The following is a 16,303-nucleotide window of genomic DNA, read 5'->3' on the forward strand; positions in this document are numbered from 1 at the left end:
TAGCAAATATTCTAGGTAGAATAGCAAATATTCTAGGTAGAATAGCAAATATTCGTGGCTATAAATAGGCAGGCACCGCATAACGTAAGGAAAAGTCGGAAAGTGGAAGTAACCCCTCTGCTATCTATAAATTTTCATCTATGGCAACATTGCAGTGAAATGTCAAACAATTTTGTTTTGTTTGAGGTTATGTTTCTGTGATTTCTATCTTTGTGATGTGTCAATTTCTGTAATTTTATTCGGAGTTATTAGCTGAAATGGTATAATCATTCAATAACTACTCACTAATCTAAGCAATTATAATGGCTGTTGTTATTGAGACAACCCTTGGAGACATCACCGTGGATTTATTTGTGGAACAGCGACCAACGACATGTCTGAACTTTTTGAAACTATGCAAGATGAAATATTACAATTACAACTTGTTTCACACTGTACGAAGTGGCTTCATTGCCCAAACTGGAGATCCAACTGGGGAAGGGTCGGGTGGAGAATCAATTTTTGGCTTGCTGGAGGGATCGGAAAAGCGATTCTTTTCCGGTGAGAAAATGCCTAAAATTCGGCATACGGATGCAGGTTTACTCTCCATGGTGTGTACTGGAGAAGCCATGGTTGGATCCCAATTCTTTATTACTTTGGGAACAGATCTAGACTCGCTAGACGGCGTCCACTGTGTTATTGGTGAAGTCACTGAGGGCCACGATATCTTGAGGAAACTTAATGACGTCATTTGTGATGAATCCCACCGCCCGTATCAAGATGTGAGGATTACACATACTGTAGTCCTTGCTGATCCCTTTAACGACCCAGCTGGCCTGAGGGAACCATCTCGCTCACCATCACCTAGTGCTGAACGTCTAAAAGGTGGCCGTATTGCCCCAGATGAAGAAATAGATGAGACTCAGGGCAAAACTGCTGCAGAAATACAAGAACTAATAGAAGAAAAGGAGGCCAAAGCACGGGCCACCATTTTAGAAATTGTTGGTGACTTACCAGACGCAGACATAGCACCCCCAGAGAATGTACTTTTTGTCTGTAAGCTCAATCCAGTTACTAGCGATGAAGATTTGGAAATAATATTCAGTAGATTTGGTAAAATTGTTACATGTGAAGTTATACGGGACAAGAAAACAGGTGACTCTTTACAATATGCATTTATAGAGTTTAGTGACAAAAAATCTTGTGAAGATGCCTACTTAAAGATGGACAATGTTCTCATAGATGACCGAAGAATACATGTGGACTTCTCACAGTCAGTTTCAAAAATAAAATGGCTTGGAAAAGGAAGGGGAGTTAAGCATATTAATGATGATGATGATCTCATTGAATCAAATGACAGAAATAAATCAATAAAACCATACAAACGGGGATCTAGGAGATCACCAAGCCAAGAGAAAGGTGAACATAGAAGTAGACAAAGACAGGATAATGATCAACCAATGAGAAGTAGAGAGAAACATGATAAAGAGGAACATAGAAGAGAAAAGTATGATAGAGATGAACAAAGAAGAAGAGAGAGGCATGATAGACATGAAGATAGAAGAAGAGAAAAGAATGACAGAGATGAAGATAGAAGAAGAGAGAAGTATGATAAAGATGAACATAGAAATAGAGAGAAACATGATAGACATCAACTTAAAAGTAAAGAAAAACATGATAGAGATAGGCAGAAAGACAGAGAAATAAGAAGACATGAAGTTGAAAAATATGAGCCTAGACAAAGAAAAGAAACTGACGAAAACATTAAAAGAAACCGAAGCAGAAGTAGATCTCCTGTTAGAGAAAATAGATACAAAACGGACAGAAATACAAATGCAAGTCTAAATTCAGACAATAAATACTCAAAAAAGTCTGAAAGACCCACTAAAGAAAATGATAGTGAAAAAAACTCAAACAAACACCATGATACTTATAAGAATGGTCATGACAGGGATGTTTCTTCTACAAAGTCAATTACAAATAACTCATCTAAACGTGAAATAAATGAAGGTGATAAAATTAAATCTAAAAGGCATGAAGAAGAAACTACTAAAGAAAAATCAAGGAAACACAAAGATAGTGAGAGAGATGATACTAATGGATTCAAAGAGAACAGAGACGAGCCGGTCAAGAAAAAACCTAGAGTTACTGAAGATGTGATAAACGAAATTAAGAATCCCTCCAAAAGTGATAAAGGTAAAAACTCCTCTAAAGAAGAAAGTTCCTCTCGCAAGAAAGAAGAAAAAACCGCTGTAAAAGTCAAAAAAGAGAAGAAAGATAAAAAAGTTTCTAAGGTTGCCAAGAAAAACTCTTCTAAAAAGAAAAGAAAGCCATCCACGTCAAGTTCGAGTGAATCATCAACTTCCTCCAGTAGTGAGAGTACTTCGTCAAGTGAATCTGATGATAAAAAAAAGAAAACCCGTAGGAGAAAGAAGAGATATTCATCTACTAGCAGTAGTGATACCAGTAGCTCTAGCTCTTCGTCCAGTACATCCTCAAGCAGTGAATCTTCAACTTCCAGTTCTGATAGTGATGCTAAGAAGAAGCGGAAAGCAAAGAAGAAAATAAACAAAAAGACTGTAAAAAAAAGTAAGAAGAAAACCTGATGAAGGACTATGGTCCATACATTAATTAAGCGATGTTTTAGTATGTAATTAATGTTTTAGTGCATTTTTGTTGCCATCACATCACATATTATTATTATTTAATTCACTCTTTTACTACCTAGGTATTTAATTAGGGTAGCTTATATTTTCATTATCTGATTCTGGAAAGTTGCTTTTTTATTTTTATGTCTGATCTATACATCATGCTCGTGTACGTAATTACGTATGTATATCTGTACTTACTTATATCACTTATCCTTAAGACAATTTAAAGAACTACTTAGATAATATTGAGGTAGTTTCTAATAACTAGAATTTTAGGATTACAAAATAATTTCATACTGATAAAATGTTTTAAATATTTTGAACTTGATGTAAAGTACATTATGATTGTGAATATGTTTTTACATTACAATGTAGTTAAATTAAGTATTGAAGGTACAATAAAATTATTGGAATTTTGCAGAAATATGGACCTGAATGTTTTCTTTTGATTTCCATACTTACTTACCTGATTTAATTATTACAATTCTACTTATTAGATATCGACCTCATAAACTCAAGGTACTTATTGTACTTTCGCGATATCAACGGTACTCCTGGAAATAATAAAAATTGGTTAGTACGACGTACAGTATAGAGCAGAGAAATCTGACCCCTCTCAGAAACATTGTTACTATGAGAGAGGGGTCAGGTTTCTCTGCACATGACCGTACGACCCAGCTCCAGCTACATGCAACCAGCACAGTATACTCCATCACTTATTTCATTCATAAGTTTTTCACAGCTTCTAAATGTTTATTTAAATAGGTAGATACATAGTTACATACCACAATGAATGATCTACTCACGGTAAATACGTAGTTACATACACCCCATACCTAAGTATAGGGACGGAAAATATTGAATATTTATGACTGCCTCTATTAGGTAGAGTTAGTAACAAGGTAGGTTAGGTACCAATAGTCCCTACACCTTATGAGGAAAGTGAGTGGCAATGAAAATTACCTAGTTATAAAGTAAGTACCTACTACGTGAGTATCTGGTTTCAAAAGAAAACAATAAGAGGAAATATCCCTGAATATTTCCTTCCCGCTACCAAGCTCTCACTTTCATGAAACAAATGCCGTCACAGTCATATAAGAGTAGGTAATAACGTGCTATATTGCGTGCCAGACCTCTTTGTCTGTATGTACCTACCCTAAGGATGTAGCTACAGTCGGCTGCTAGTGAAAGTTAACGTGTATAAAAAGGTAGTCATCATTTTATATAATGAAAACCGACATGTACAAGTATTATTTATTTATTTAGACAATTATTATTTATAAAAAAACAGGCATATAGCCAATTCTAGCCTATAATAAATTATATTTATTTATACTTTATTGCACAATTTACAACAGTAATAATGTACAATCAGGTGGACTTAATGCTAAAAGCATTTTCTGCCAGCCAACCTGCAGGAGGTAGTTAGGTACAAAGAGTAAAAAGTATGGGTGTGCAAATAAAAAAATATCAAAACATAATATACTTACTAGGTATACCACTGGTCCGGTGGTATGAAGTGCTATGAAGCTATGGTAGAAGCTGATGATGCTTGAGATGATGCGCCCAGTGCCCATAACTTTGCATAATATTGCATCACCGGCTGAAGGTCACCCTGCCATTCTCATTATTGGCGAGACGTAGACTGTCTTAAACTACCTGTCTCAGCCATCGTCTAAATACAACATGACACGAAATCAGGTAGGTACCTACATAAACTATAGGCTAACCTTAGCAAAAACTCTTCTTCTACAAAAAAAACATAAGAAGAACGTGTCCGAGAGTATCTACAGCGGCAAAGCTGACTTCATGTTTCACAATACAGCGAGAACATTCCACCGACAGCACTTAGCCTTTGTGTGATAAAGTGAGCGAACGAGAAGATGAGCTGTTGTTATCCATTGTCCACCTCCCAGGCAATCAGGACTTCGACGGAACTCTAAATATACCACCAGACCATTGTTACTCATCTTATGACCCAATAGATCCACTGCGGATGCATTCGCCCCGTACGACTCACTCTGGCAATCCCAGAAAGTGGGTCTGTAAATGCAATCCCGGCTCCTAATTGAATGACGTCACGAGACCGCCTTCCCATTTAAATACCACTCCACTTTAATATTCAAAGATGGACGGCGAAATTGGTTTAGGGAAAAACCTTCAAGTAAGTAGGGACCTAAGCCGGTACCTATACTGAGTTATCCTCATACTCCTAACTCTTATATATTTTATTCTGAAAAATTCAGCCTTAGTGATAGAATAGAACTACATAGGTGGGTACTTAATCTATCATTTACCTCTAATAACCCTTTGTAGCTTTGGTTCTCTTTCACCCAAAGACAAATACAGTGGGCAGGTTGGTAGGTAGGCTTTACGTATGTTTAATTGAAAGCTTTTAGTAACATAACACCTCACAGACGTCAGTGAATGGAGTTAGAAGAAAACCCCATGAATAGGTCGTATCAAATTCCGTTGTCAAAGGAGCAGACGACCTTAGTCCACCCTTGTGAAGACTGAAGTGTGCTTAATGTAATGTAATTAATGAGAGTCGGACTGACGCCTGACATCCAATCTTCCAGTCATCCTTTTATGCTGAGGGCCTGTTTAGTTTCATAAATAGATACATAGAGATTTCGTGTCTGTTATTCATACAGGGACGAACTTAGGGCATTAACTAGCTGACACCAGTTGGTACTTATACTTATGTAATGTAGGTATAGTGGATATATAACTAGATACTAAATGGATAATGCTACCAATTTAAATGGTAACATGAAAATATTTTTCGGCTCCATTTAATTTTCTCATTTTCGCTAACATCAATATTTCTCTCGGTTAGGTAAGGTAATTTATGGGATATTTGTAGTGTAGGTATAGCCCTCTGAATAAGTGATAGGTGGACCTAGTTACAACTTACTTAAATACGAGAAGAAACAGAAGAGGAATTAAATAAAATCAGTTAACCATGTTTAGATAGAAACCTGCATGCCTGCGACCATGCGAGCCTGGGAGCCATGCGAGCGCGGATTGACGTCAGCAAGTTTTTTTCTAACCCAGCGGCAGCGTCCTCATATCATGGCGAATCATTCAGTATCATAAATTCGTTCGTCCGTCCCTGTGCGCTGCTGGCTCCAGTGCGCATGTCGCGAAATTATCGACAGCTGCCGTAGGTATTGTGGCCAGTCGGCCCCAGCAGGCGACGCCAGGACCTAGCGTGCAGCACCCTTCCCGCCATTATTGAACCTCCACTAAGGAAAATTACTAACTAACTAACTGAGCCATTCATTCGCGACCATGTTGGTTAAATCCCTAACCGCGATTTTCGCGGTTTTCCTCGTCACCGATGCGATCCCCACCCCTAATAGCAAGGGTAAGTAATTAATTAATCAGAGATTAACTGTCCTTAAGCTGTTTCTTCCCTTATCTTCTCGTAGCTGGATGCTCTTTTATTTGATGCATGATGGGATTGAGTCTTTTGTTTATATTGTTTGTATCGATTTCCACCGGGGTCCGGGCGAGCTTATTCTATATTTAGCAACAGGTGTCTGCGTGGGCTGACCCGCTGCTGCGTAGTAGGAACCTTTATTGTTCACTCTGAACTATGGCCTTTCCCAACAAAACCATGGACAGGTTACCTTCCTACTCAAAAGATTTGTCGCTGTTTAAATAGTTAGAGCTCAAAAGGCTTTGAACTTGGACATCCTCCACAAGTTCCGGAACAAGTTATATATAGTTACTTAAGTACCTAAATTTAATGAATTCCTTTTCTTATTTGTCGTTTCGCTCAAAGCCTTCGAGGTATTTCTTCGCATACTGACTTCAAAAAAAATATCATTAGAGCGTTACAAAAATTGCTATTGTATTGTACCCTACCTACTTCGATACAGCGGCGTAGGTGTGAAATAAAAACCGTTCCATCACATTTTAGATGGTGGACCAATCGGTGAACTGCCCGAAAATTGGGATCAGACAAAAGATGACACACAATCCCTGTTCCTGAATAAGAGTGACAAAAATGATCTGGAGCCATACCCGCTGGCACTTAGCGAGGAAGGTAAACCGCGCACCGCACTCAGCTTTCCTACCTATATATCTTCTATTCCATTATCTCATTCCCCTTCTCGATCTTGTTAGGGCATTTCTAGCTTTAGCTCTGATTGACCTAGTTTCCAGAAAGTACTTCTCTAGCTTGCCTACTCGAGCAATCAATACCGTGTTTAAACATTTACTCTGTAACTAGGTACGATTTTACGCAATTGACTAAATGAGGACTACTTATAGGTACTTCAAAAGCTTGATAAGGTTTAAGCATTTCTAATTCGAACCCTTCCTTGGGCAGGCAACCCCGAGGTGTACGAGCGTGGTCTGGAGCAGCGCTTCGACTCGCCGCAGTCTACCGGCGAGCTGGACAACCTCATCATGCGCCCGGAGCTGTACGGAGAGCCCCCAGCCATGGACGGGCTCTCCGCCGGCTACGAGTCCCGCCGCCGCAAGCGAGGATCCGGCACCAAAGTCGGCGGTGCTGGAGCCGCCACTAAAGTTGCCACTAAAAATGGCTCGGGCAAGAAGAATGCTAAGTAAGCTTTCATTTCCAATAGGTACTTACGCACTTCTGGAGTTTAATTACACCGTCTGACAATAAACTATCTTCAACAGGCCCGAAGAACATGTGGCGGCATCAAATGTGGAGACGATGTCCGCTGACCACGACGCTAGGCGTCGCAAGCGCGGTAGCGGCACCAAGGTTGGTGGTGCTGCGGCTTCGGCCAAAACAGCCACTAAGAACAACGGAAATAAGAAGAATTTCCGGTAAGTTTTCTTATTTCATCTTAGCAAATTACACAATTTCACCTTAGTTACATAGGACCAATTACCAATAATCATGCATTTATTTATGTTCGTTTAGCCCTCTTACGAATGACCGCCGCAAACGTGACTCCGGCTTGAGCGCAGCTGACGTCAGAGCACTACTGAACCTTTGGGAAGCCCAAGAGCGCAGGAAGCAGGAGTACGCCAACCAGTGGGCAGCCGACCGCTACTACGGACACATGGGCGCTCCCATGACCGACGACGACCAGGCTGAAGTGGACGAGAACGGAGACATCTGGTACAACGAGCCCGTGGTGATCGGGCCCCAACAGCGCGACTACCCAGCGGTATCACCAAGACACTCGTACTTCTCGGAGCAGAACCGCATGGTGGGGCAGGGCTACCCCGGTATGTACCAGGTGGACCCCAGTGAGCTGGCGCAGCGGTACGAGGAGGCGCGCCGCAAGAGGCAGTACGCGAACAAGATGAAGCGGTTCATGGTGGCCAGGAAGCGCACTGACGGCTCTGCTCACCAGAACTCGTACCGGCCCCGGGACGACCTGTACACGCTGGCCGAGTTACTCCGCTCTGCGCCGCGCGTGCAGGAGCAGGACATCCCCGTCTACCGGCGACTGATACTTTAAACAGTCCCTTGAAGTGGCGTTGTACATTCGCAGCATCTGTAGAACACGTAACATCGGGCGTGAGGGGGTTTCTTCTGGATGGCTGTTTAACTACGATGATGGCTGTTCTCTGACTGTCGAATGGGCGTCTTTTATGTAAATTTGAAGGGAGAGATTGTCGCGCATTTAATTAATTCGCAGTTTGTAGCGGTTAGTTAACAGTTATAGGTATAGGAATAGGATAAGTTATGTTTCTTTCTCTTGACTCACAGGCCTAAAACTCTATTTTTTATAGATATTAACAACATCATAGAAATACTTGGGTTTTTTAACTCTGTCCCAACTCCCAGCTCGATAAAAAAACTATTTCTTATATATTTTAATTTATGTACCTAGTAACTTATCGTTTTCTACGTTAGGGGCGCAGGACATCACATTAAATTATTGAATAGGTATACCTAGTAAATTATGTATAATAAATGGTAAAATTTCTGTATTAAATAGTAAGTATAATATATCGATAGAAATGGACTTTTATTCAAATCGAACTCCTGATGATTTCTGTTTGTGGCTCTCGTTTTGTTACCTACCTACCCACAAAGGGATCACAATATTCCACTCTGCATAGGTAACTATAGTAATTAAATGGTATGGAATGGTTAATTTTTTAACCCAGTAGTTACCTACAAATAAGAAAAAATTAAGGATATACTTACTGACTTAACGTGGCGTTAACGTACTGTACTTACCTCTATATACACATAGTCAAACTATACATCATCAATGAGTGCAATTTTGCTAAGACTTTTTATGATCATCAGTTATTTAGGTAAGTACTTACCAAATTACTTTTACATACTTACATTTTAAAATAAAATACCGATTGATTATGGATTTTTAACGGATTTGTCTTTTAATAAATATAACAGGTCGATTAAATACGATCTTAAACAAATAGTTAATAATAGTAGAAGTGGACCCTCACTTCCGTTTTCACAACTTTATAGTTGGACTGTACGTAAGTATTTTTAATTTATAATTGACATCTATCTACAAAAAATACACTTATTTAAATTATTTGTGGTATCACCGGGTTGGTATTGGACTCGGATGGATAATCATGCAGCCTAATTTTAGTCTATCTGGGTCGCTTCCACATCCAAATAGCATAGACCTTAGGTATATGGAATAGGGCAAAATGTATCTATTCCGTTAGCGTTACCTACATATATTTATATACATACCTACATTCTTGATATTTATTTACCTAATGATAATGATAGTGAACACTGAACACATTATCGAATATATTGATTAGATAGTTGGCAACTTATACTTAATACTTATTAGAGTGTTTTCAGTCTTTGTGTTGAAGTTAGGATATTCTGCATGTGCCATTCCAATACTTTTTTATTGTGGATGATCTAATCAAAGATAGGTAAGTACACATTTGCATATTTTTACCTAATGTCGCATGTGAGTATCCCTTTCGAGCTCAGCATCACAAGGCGTCTCTATAGGTTGATTTATACCCTGTTTAGAGCGAGTACCTACCTACGAGTATTCTGCGAGTAGACGTATATTGCTGAGTAGGTATATATGTATAGCAACTATAGCAGATAAATACTATATTCAGCAATGTACGTCTACTAAATACTCGCACTAAACAGTGTGTGAATCGGCCTTAACGCGGCGTCCGTCAACGCACAAACTGTGGCTGACGCTGCATGCTTTTCCATAGGAAATTCATCAGACGCTCTGCCGCGGCGCCACAGACGGTCGCCTTTTGAGTAGGTACTTACCTACACGTCTAAGATGGCTCAGTAGTGGTTCGGTGGGTGATAGGGTGAGATGTAGGTATATTTATTTATTATTTATTTAAGTATATTATAATAAAATAAATATGTATTATAGTTAGGTACCTACACATATTATTATATACCATGTAATTACCTATAGAGTAGCTCCCCATGAGACCCCAGAGAAACGTAACGAGTTAGACCTAGGTTTACCCACGTTTAACCTAGTTTTAGAATGTTACCCGCGCTTGAACAGGGGCCCTATCGCGAAGTCAAAACAACCCAAGTAACATTTCATTCGAGCTTAGGTTGTAAGAAATGCCTTTAGGTTTTATAAGGGTTGTGAAAAGGTTAATGCTTTGCTATCTGGTCATATTGAGTACTTGAGAATGATTACGAAGTCCTAAAACTAATTGTTTATTAATACAACCTTGTAGCTGCTGATAAGAGTTTATATTAACGTTATTTTAACATGTATTTCAGGAGCATATAGTTCTAGGATCTTATAGTTGTCGTAGACTCCTGATTTACTTCTAGAAAAGCTAGCATTAATGCTAAAGTGAGAGCTTAAGGTTAAATTTTTAACCTTGATACAACCATAAAGTTATGGAATATTTAAATCACTTATAAGTATTTTTTAAAACCTATCTTAAACCTTTAGGTTGATAAGAGTTGTCTAGGCAAACAAATTAGGACTACTTGGTGAAAACCAAAAGCATTAAGCACTGGCTATGAGCTAAAGGCATGATTTAAGTCCTACAAGAATATTTTAAAGCTTTAGAGGCATCCTCAAAATATGTTTAATGCTTTTTAGTAATTTCCTAACGGCCGCCATATTTTTTCACTGAAATAAAAAAAAAAACTTACCAAAAAGATACATTTTAATTAATAAGGGAAAATTCAGTAGCGTTTCATATACTATTCCAAATATATGTTTTTTTTATTTAGACAGTACTTTTATTTCTAATATAAATTTACACCAAACATAAAATTTTATCTATTTTTTTTAATTAAAATATCTTCAAATTTATCATTTACAAAAGGCCCGTCACTTATACAGAACTATTATCCGAAAGTATCACAATAAAGTGCTAGTCGCACAAGGTTTTCATATTTCCTGACTTCAGCCTAACTACTTACTATATTTTGTATTAATACAACACTTACAAGTTAGCCATTTTGAGTCTTGGAAAGTGTCAGGTAATGGCGCCATTTATTATAATTATTATAAAATCTTACACAGAAACATTTTAAGACCCGAGAGTCCTGGGAAGGCATTACAAATATCCATCAAATGTGTTTCAAGTTATAGTAGAGTTACATCCAGGACTAATTTAGAACTTAAAAGCTGTCTTCCAAGGTTATGTTAACGTTAAATTAAGGTTGTGAAGGTTTTATTTAGGTTCTGTGTAAGTTGTACAAAAGGTTCTGGGTTTGAGCTATAGGTTTTGCTGTAGCTCTCAGAAAGGTTCTAAAACGTGGGCCCTTTTTGCACTCAGGAGGTTAATATAAGGTTAATATAAGGTTATCGAGCCTTCTAAGTCTCACGAGTTGATTTCCATACAAAGGTTCTAGAACCTTTTCAAAACCTTTTTAAAACCAAAAATGTTACTTGGGAAACCTTTTGAATCCGAAAATGGTTCTCAAAACAAGTTTGCGATAGCTTCACAGATTCTACCAATGACCAAAGACCAACTATTTCATGCGCAACGCTGCGGTTGGGCTGCGGAAACCGGAAACGGCCATCCATAGTTAGTATTATTTTGTCTATGACCATAATATTTATCTGTAGACTTCCTTGACAACATTTTATATGAATCAAGGAATTTAAGTATTAAAACTCCTAAATGCTAACATGAGTAAAAAGTTTAACAATACATTTATAAGTGAAAACACATCAGAGATCCCCAGCAGTAGCCGTGTCGGCGCGGAAGCCGCCTGCCCCAGGGATGGCCAGCCCGCTCCAAGTGCTGTCCGAAGAATGTATGCATCCCTTTCTTGGCTCTTTAGCTACGCTCACATGTTCTTTACGCGGCTAGGCAAAGACATTTACGACTCACTTCTGAGCCGTTTCGTACTATCGTTCCCCGTGATACCAGAACACATTGTGCGCCTTCAGCATGACCAGAGAATGCTCAAAATGCAACGGACGTCTGTCCCCGTCTTCAAGTACACAGTGGCAAGTCAAGATGCTGGCACCAGTATATCATCATCGACGCTCTCATTAGTATTGGATACAGTATCAAGACCCTGTAATTAACAACAAAGATCTTCAATAAAGAACTTTATTATTTCCAGTGAGAGGAAAGACGCGGAGGTACAATGTTCGATGAGCGACCAGGGACTCCCCAGGGAACCGATGCTAGTCATCGTCGAATCACCAGGCGTCAGTAGCCCCTGCTCCACAGAAATTGTCGTTGACGGCAAACAGAACCATAATGCTCCTATCAATAAATACTACAATTATGTGTTGCCCGAATACCTGGATGGTCCATCTACTAGTAGAAGGCAGTCTCATTTGCTGTCCGATAGCAACTCAGTCATATCGACGAATGAGTTGCAGATGATAGATATAAACCTGCAAAGTGAAAATGAAATTGACTTAGAAGCAACATATGTGGAAAAGGAATCGATAGTGCTGTCTTATCTTAGGAATAGATCTGTAATTGACAACGTGGAAGGTGCGTCTATAAACGGGGGCAAGAAGCCATCGATCCTGAATAGTGTCCCCAAGATGGAAACGATCGTGGAGGGAGAAGGGGAAAATCCTGTTGTGAGGAAAAAAACATCGTCAATTCGGAAACCTTCCAAAGATTAAATACCTAATATTTTTAATTTCAATTGATTGAATATATATAAGTACAATAAAAAAATACCTGTCTGCTTATTGTTTTTTTTGTTTCTTTATGTTGGGTTTCCTAGTCTTTCCACTTCCGGCCATTCATTTAATTGAACTTATTTTCCATACTTCCTTTAAACTAATATGTAACATTTTAGACATAGTAATTCTGCTTAGCTTAGGTCATAATAAGTACCTAGATAGAAAATAAAAATCTACCATCTCTTCCTCAGTAAACTCTGATACTTCTTCTTCTTCGTCGGATGAATCATCGGATGACTCATCGGTTGACTCGTTGTCCAGTTTCAAGTTAGAAATCTCAGAAAAGAGTTCAAGCCCGAGCGGAGAGAGCATCAGTGAAGCAATGAAGCATCTCATAGAAACCGTCTACAAGGAAGATGACTTCATGAATGCCGTTGAAACTGGCGATATCGCTTCGATTCGACGGTGTTTATAGTGAGTTATTATCAGGTTCATACAGAAACAAAATGCAGTGGAAGCAGGAGGTTCGCTTGACGCCTAGCTACCTAGTTAGTCGCTTAGCGTGTATCAATGCGGCCGTTCACGAATATTCTAGAACGTTCGTTTTACTGAGCTATACTCGCTAGGCGCTTTGGCAAACCAACCAAAGCAAACCTCCTGCCTGTGTGGACGTAGCCTCAGTTGTATCTTTACTCTTTGATATTAGTTACTTATAGGTATACAATTTTACATTTATGCACATGCAATTGAAATAAGTAACATTTTGGAATTGTTTCAGTGAAAAGAAATGTGACATTAACGAAAAAGATTATTTAGGCAGAACTGCGCTCCACATAGCAATAATATGTGGCCATTACGAAATCGTAGAGTTACTTCTCGAAGCTGGAATCAACCCTGTAGTTAAAGACAGAATGTGCATGACACCATTGTCTTTGGTTCTCACAAGATGGTGGGTATTTTTTACTTTCTTAGTCTTTTGTGTATCGTGAAGGTAACTAATGTCTTGATGTTATGGCACCTCTGCGCCTGCCTAGGCTAAAGCTTGAACTAGGCGTGTGTCGTCAACAACATTAATTCGTTATCATCAAATGCTGGAGTGGTGACGCACCGTATGTTTATAATAAGGATGTTATATTTTTATGTTTCAGCCCAAAGTTAAAATTAGTAGAATTGTTGTTTAAAAATGGTGCAGTCATAATGCCGCGTAAGGAAAAGGGAGACGTTGGATTATTCCTGTGTAAGTTACACCTAGCTATATAAGCTACCTCTAGTACCTAGGTACCTACATAATAATATGTACCTACATGATTGATACCCATGTTACATGCTAGTAAGATAAAAGATTTTCTTGTTAAAAATAAGACATCTAGGAACTGTAATATATAAGTTAATTGTTAGATACTTAAGTAGGTAATGTAACTCTGTTTCGTTTAAATTAGTTAAGTAATTAGTAACTTTCTGCCAGTAACACTCGCTGCTACAGATAAACCTAGTGGTTTCCGATAGTGGCTAGATAGAATTAAGTAAAAACATGTAATTGGGATAAATAAATGATTTAAAAAAAAAAAAAAAAAAAGTTAGTCGTGGCTGAGTCAACTCAGGTCAGCCTTACCTGTCAAGTACATACTTATAACGTGAATTACTTAGTGTGCTTTTATGTACGTTTTTAATTAACGACTAATTTTACATTTATATCTTAGATTACGTCATGATCTGCCAAGCAACACCGGAAGATAAGATGATTATGGAGTTACTTCTAAGGAAAGGTGCAGTAATAAACGACCCAGCCGCGCCGGCCGGTCGCCAGGCTCTTCATCTGGCCGCTCTAGCAAACAACTGTGAACTCATTGAAATACTATTAAGCTTAGGAGCAGACATATTCGCCACAACCCAGCTCAATGAAACAGCCAGGGACATCGCAGTCTATTTCCGCTGCAAGGAGGCCGAAATGCTACTGGCTGAAAAGGAATATGATATGATGTTGCTGTATGAAAGAGAAAAAGGCTCATTTCAACCGCGAGGAAGCGCGTATAATAAAGATAGTGTCCGGTTTTCCGTGCACTCGGCGATGACTGAAAGCTTTTTCGGGCTCTCGAAAAGGGCTTCAACAGATAAAGAATATGGTTCTTCTTCTAAAGGAGCCGAAAGTACCAAAGGCATTAAGCGGTAAAGGTAGTGTGTTATTTCATAAGGCGATAAACTCACAGGAGCCTGGATTGTCTATGCCCAAGGAAGACGAGCCCCCTACCCGAGGGTCTACCGCGTCCGGTACCGCACAATAGACCTAGCAAGAAAATCTTAATAAAGCATAGGTAGATACCAACAACATCAGAGGATATCAACAACTTCACTCAACCCAATATCTTTAGCAATAAGAAAAAAATGTGAACCAGGATAGGTACCTAAGTACGTACTTATACGTAAGTACCTATGTGCCTATCCTATTTCACCTTGTGTAAGATGATAATAATGATGATTAAATAGTGGGCTTATGGACAAACAGGTGCTGACTTCTTAATTTTTTCGGATATTAAATTACTATGCGGTATACTGCTGCTAGCCCTGCTTTGTGGCTAGCCCGCACACACAGCTCTTTCAGATCGGTGATGTTTGATACAGCATAGATACGAAGTTAGGTAGGTACGCTAGGTGGATTTCCCCTCCCAGTGCAATATGTTACTACGGCCTGTAGCCTATAACTAGGTTAGTAGTTAGGTAGTAGTTTGGTAAGTACCTACCAATGTTATGTTGAGTTTGTTATAAGTTTAGAAATTAAATATGTTTTTAATTAATTAATGCACGTCGCCAAGTTTAGGGTTAACTGATTAGGTAGGTGCATTACATACAAAACAATTTCTCCATTCTCGGTTAGAGCATAACCAGGGAGCAGTGGTTAACTTTTGACACATCTGTCATGAATTTTATATGGAGACTATAATGTGGCAAGTTACTTGGCGACCCTCCTTGCGGGGTGAAAGAAGTGGCGGGGGCGAGGTAGCACGACATGCTACACACGTAGAAAAGTGTGCCCGGATTAATCTCGCGATAGCTTGTAACTATTTGTGACGTAAGTAAAATTTTATTCTATGAGTGTTCCCGTAAATGTCATATTTAGCTTAAAATTTATAGTTTGACAGCATTAAAATTTGGATGTTTACCTTCAGAATATCTACCAATTTGAATTTATTTATGTAAAAGTGTTTTATTTTATAAATCAATTTCCATGTCACTTTCATGTTCACTCTCTGTTTGAACTTGTTCATCGTCGTCGTCATCTTCATCTTCATCATCGTTTTCATTAACTTCAATTATAAATCTAAGACAAAAACCAAAAAACATTGTATCTACTTTGAAGTATAAAGTACTAGAGTACGCCAGTCATATTAGTTCAGTGTACACCTATAATATTTTATGTTTAATTTACATTAAATTATAAATAAACAATAACATACCTGTCCAATACATCGTCAAATACTCTATCAGATTTATAATATTCGTCTTAATTTTTTATGACATGGTCGTCACAATTTCTCCACTTTTCAGGCGAATAATTAGAGAAAAGCAACTCTAAGTCTTTTATCTCTTTATCTAAGTTAGAGTCAATCGACGTTCTTGCGAGCT

At 38.6% G+C, this 16,303-nt stretch overlaps 3 protein-coding genes across 6 annotated transcripts; all 3 read left to right on the forward strand.

The window, feature by feature from the left end:
* The first annotated feature begins 160 nt into the window (after positions 1-160).
* LOC105380041 (peptidyl-prolyl cis-trans isomerase sig-7) lies at positions 161-3,060 on the forward strand. Its single transcript, XM_011549525.3, has one exon. It carries the CDS (start codon positions 303-305, stop codon positions 2,583-2,585), a length of 2,283 nt encoding a protein of 760 aa, XP_011547827.3. The 5' UTR covers positions 161-302; the 3' UTR covers positions 2,586-3,060.
* Positions 3,061-5,753: 2,693 nt separating this feature from the next.
* LOC105380042 (putative neuropeptide precursor protein) lies at positions 5,754-8,589 on the forward strand. 2 transcript variants are annotated; one of them, XM_011549526.3, is made up of 5 exons: positions 5,757-6,000; positions 6,559-6,684; positions 6,970-7,207; positions 7,287-7,439; positions 7,537-8,589. In XM_011549526.3, the coding sequence occupies exons 1-5, from the start codon at positions 5,925-5,927 to the stop codon at positions 8,081-8,083; spliced, it is 1,140 nt and encodes a 379-aa protein (XP_011547828.3). In that variant the 5' UTR covers positions 5,757-5,924; the 3' UTR covers positions 8,084-8,589. The 2 variants fall into 2 exon arrangements, with proteins under 2 accessions (XP_011547829.3, XP_011547828.3); XM_011549527.3 differs by lacking the exon at positions 6,559-6,684 and having other exon boundaries at positions 5,754-6,000.
* A 773-nt stretch (positions 8,590-9,362) lies between these two features.
* On the forward strand, positions 9,363-15,611 carry LOC105380043 (serine/threonine-protein phosphatase 6 regulatory ankyrin repeat subunit B). Of its 3 annotated transcripts, XM_048625240.1 has the most exons (6): positions 9,363-9,500; positions 9,804-9,915; positions 12,934-13,156; positions 13,461-13,631; positions 13,831-13,919; positions 14,383-15,611. In XM_048625240.1, the coding sequence occupies exons 3-6, from the start codon at positions 13,065-13,067 to the stop codon at positions 14,850-14,852; spliced, it is 822 nt and encodes a 273-aa protein (XP_048481197.1). In that variant the 5' UTR covers positions 9,363-9,500; positions 9,804-9,915; positions 12,934-13,064; the 3' UTR covers positions 14,853-15,611. The 3 variants fall into 3 exon arrangements, with proteins under 3 accessions (XP_048481197.1, XP_048481193.1, XP_011547831.3); XM_048625236.1 differs by lacking the exon at positions 9,804-9,915 and having other exon boundaries at positions 9,369-9,500; XM_011549529.3 differs by lacking the exons at positions 9,363-9,500; positions 9,804-9,915 and adding an exon at positions 11,652-11,844.
* Positions 15,612-16,303: the final 692 nt, after the last annotated feature.

Source organism: Plutella xylostella, chromosome 3 (assembly GCF_932276165.1).
Source record: "Plutella xylostella chromosome 3, ilPluXylo3.1, whole genome shotgun sequence".
In the NCBI taxonomy this organism is placed as follows: domain Eukaryota; kingdom Metazoa; phylum Arthropoda; class Insecta; order Lepidoptera; family Plutellidae; genus Plutella; species Plutella xylostella.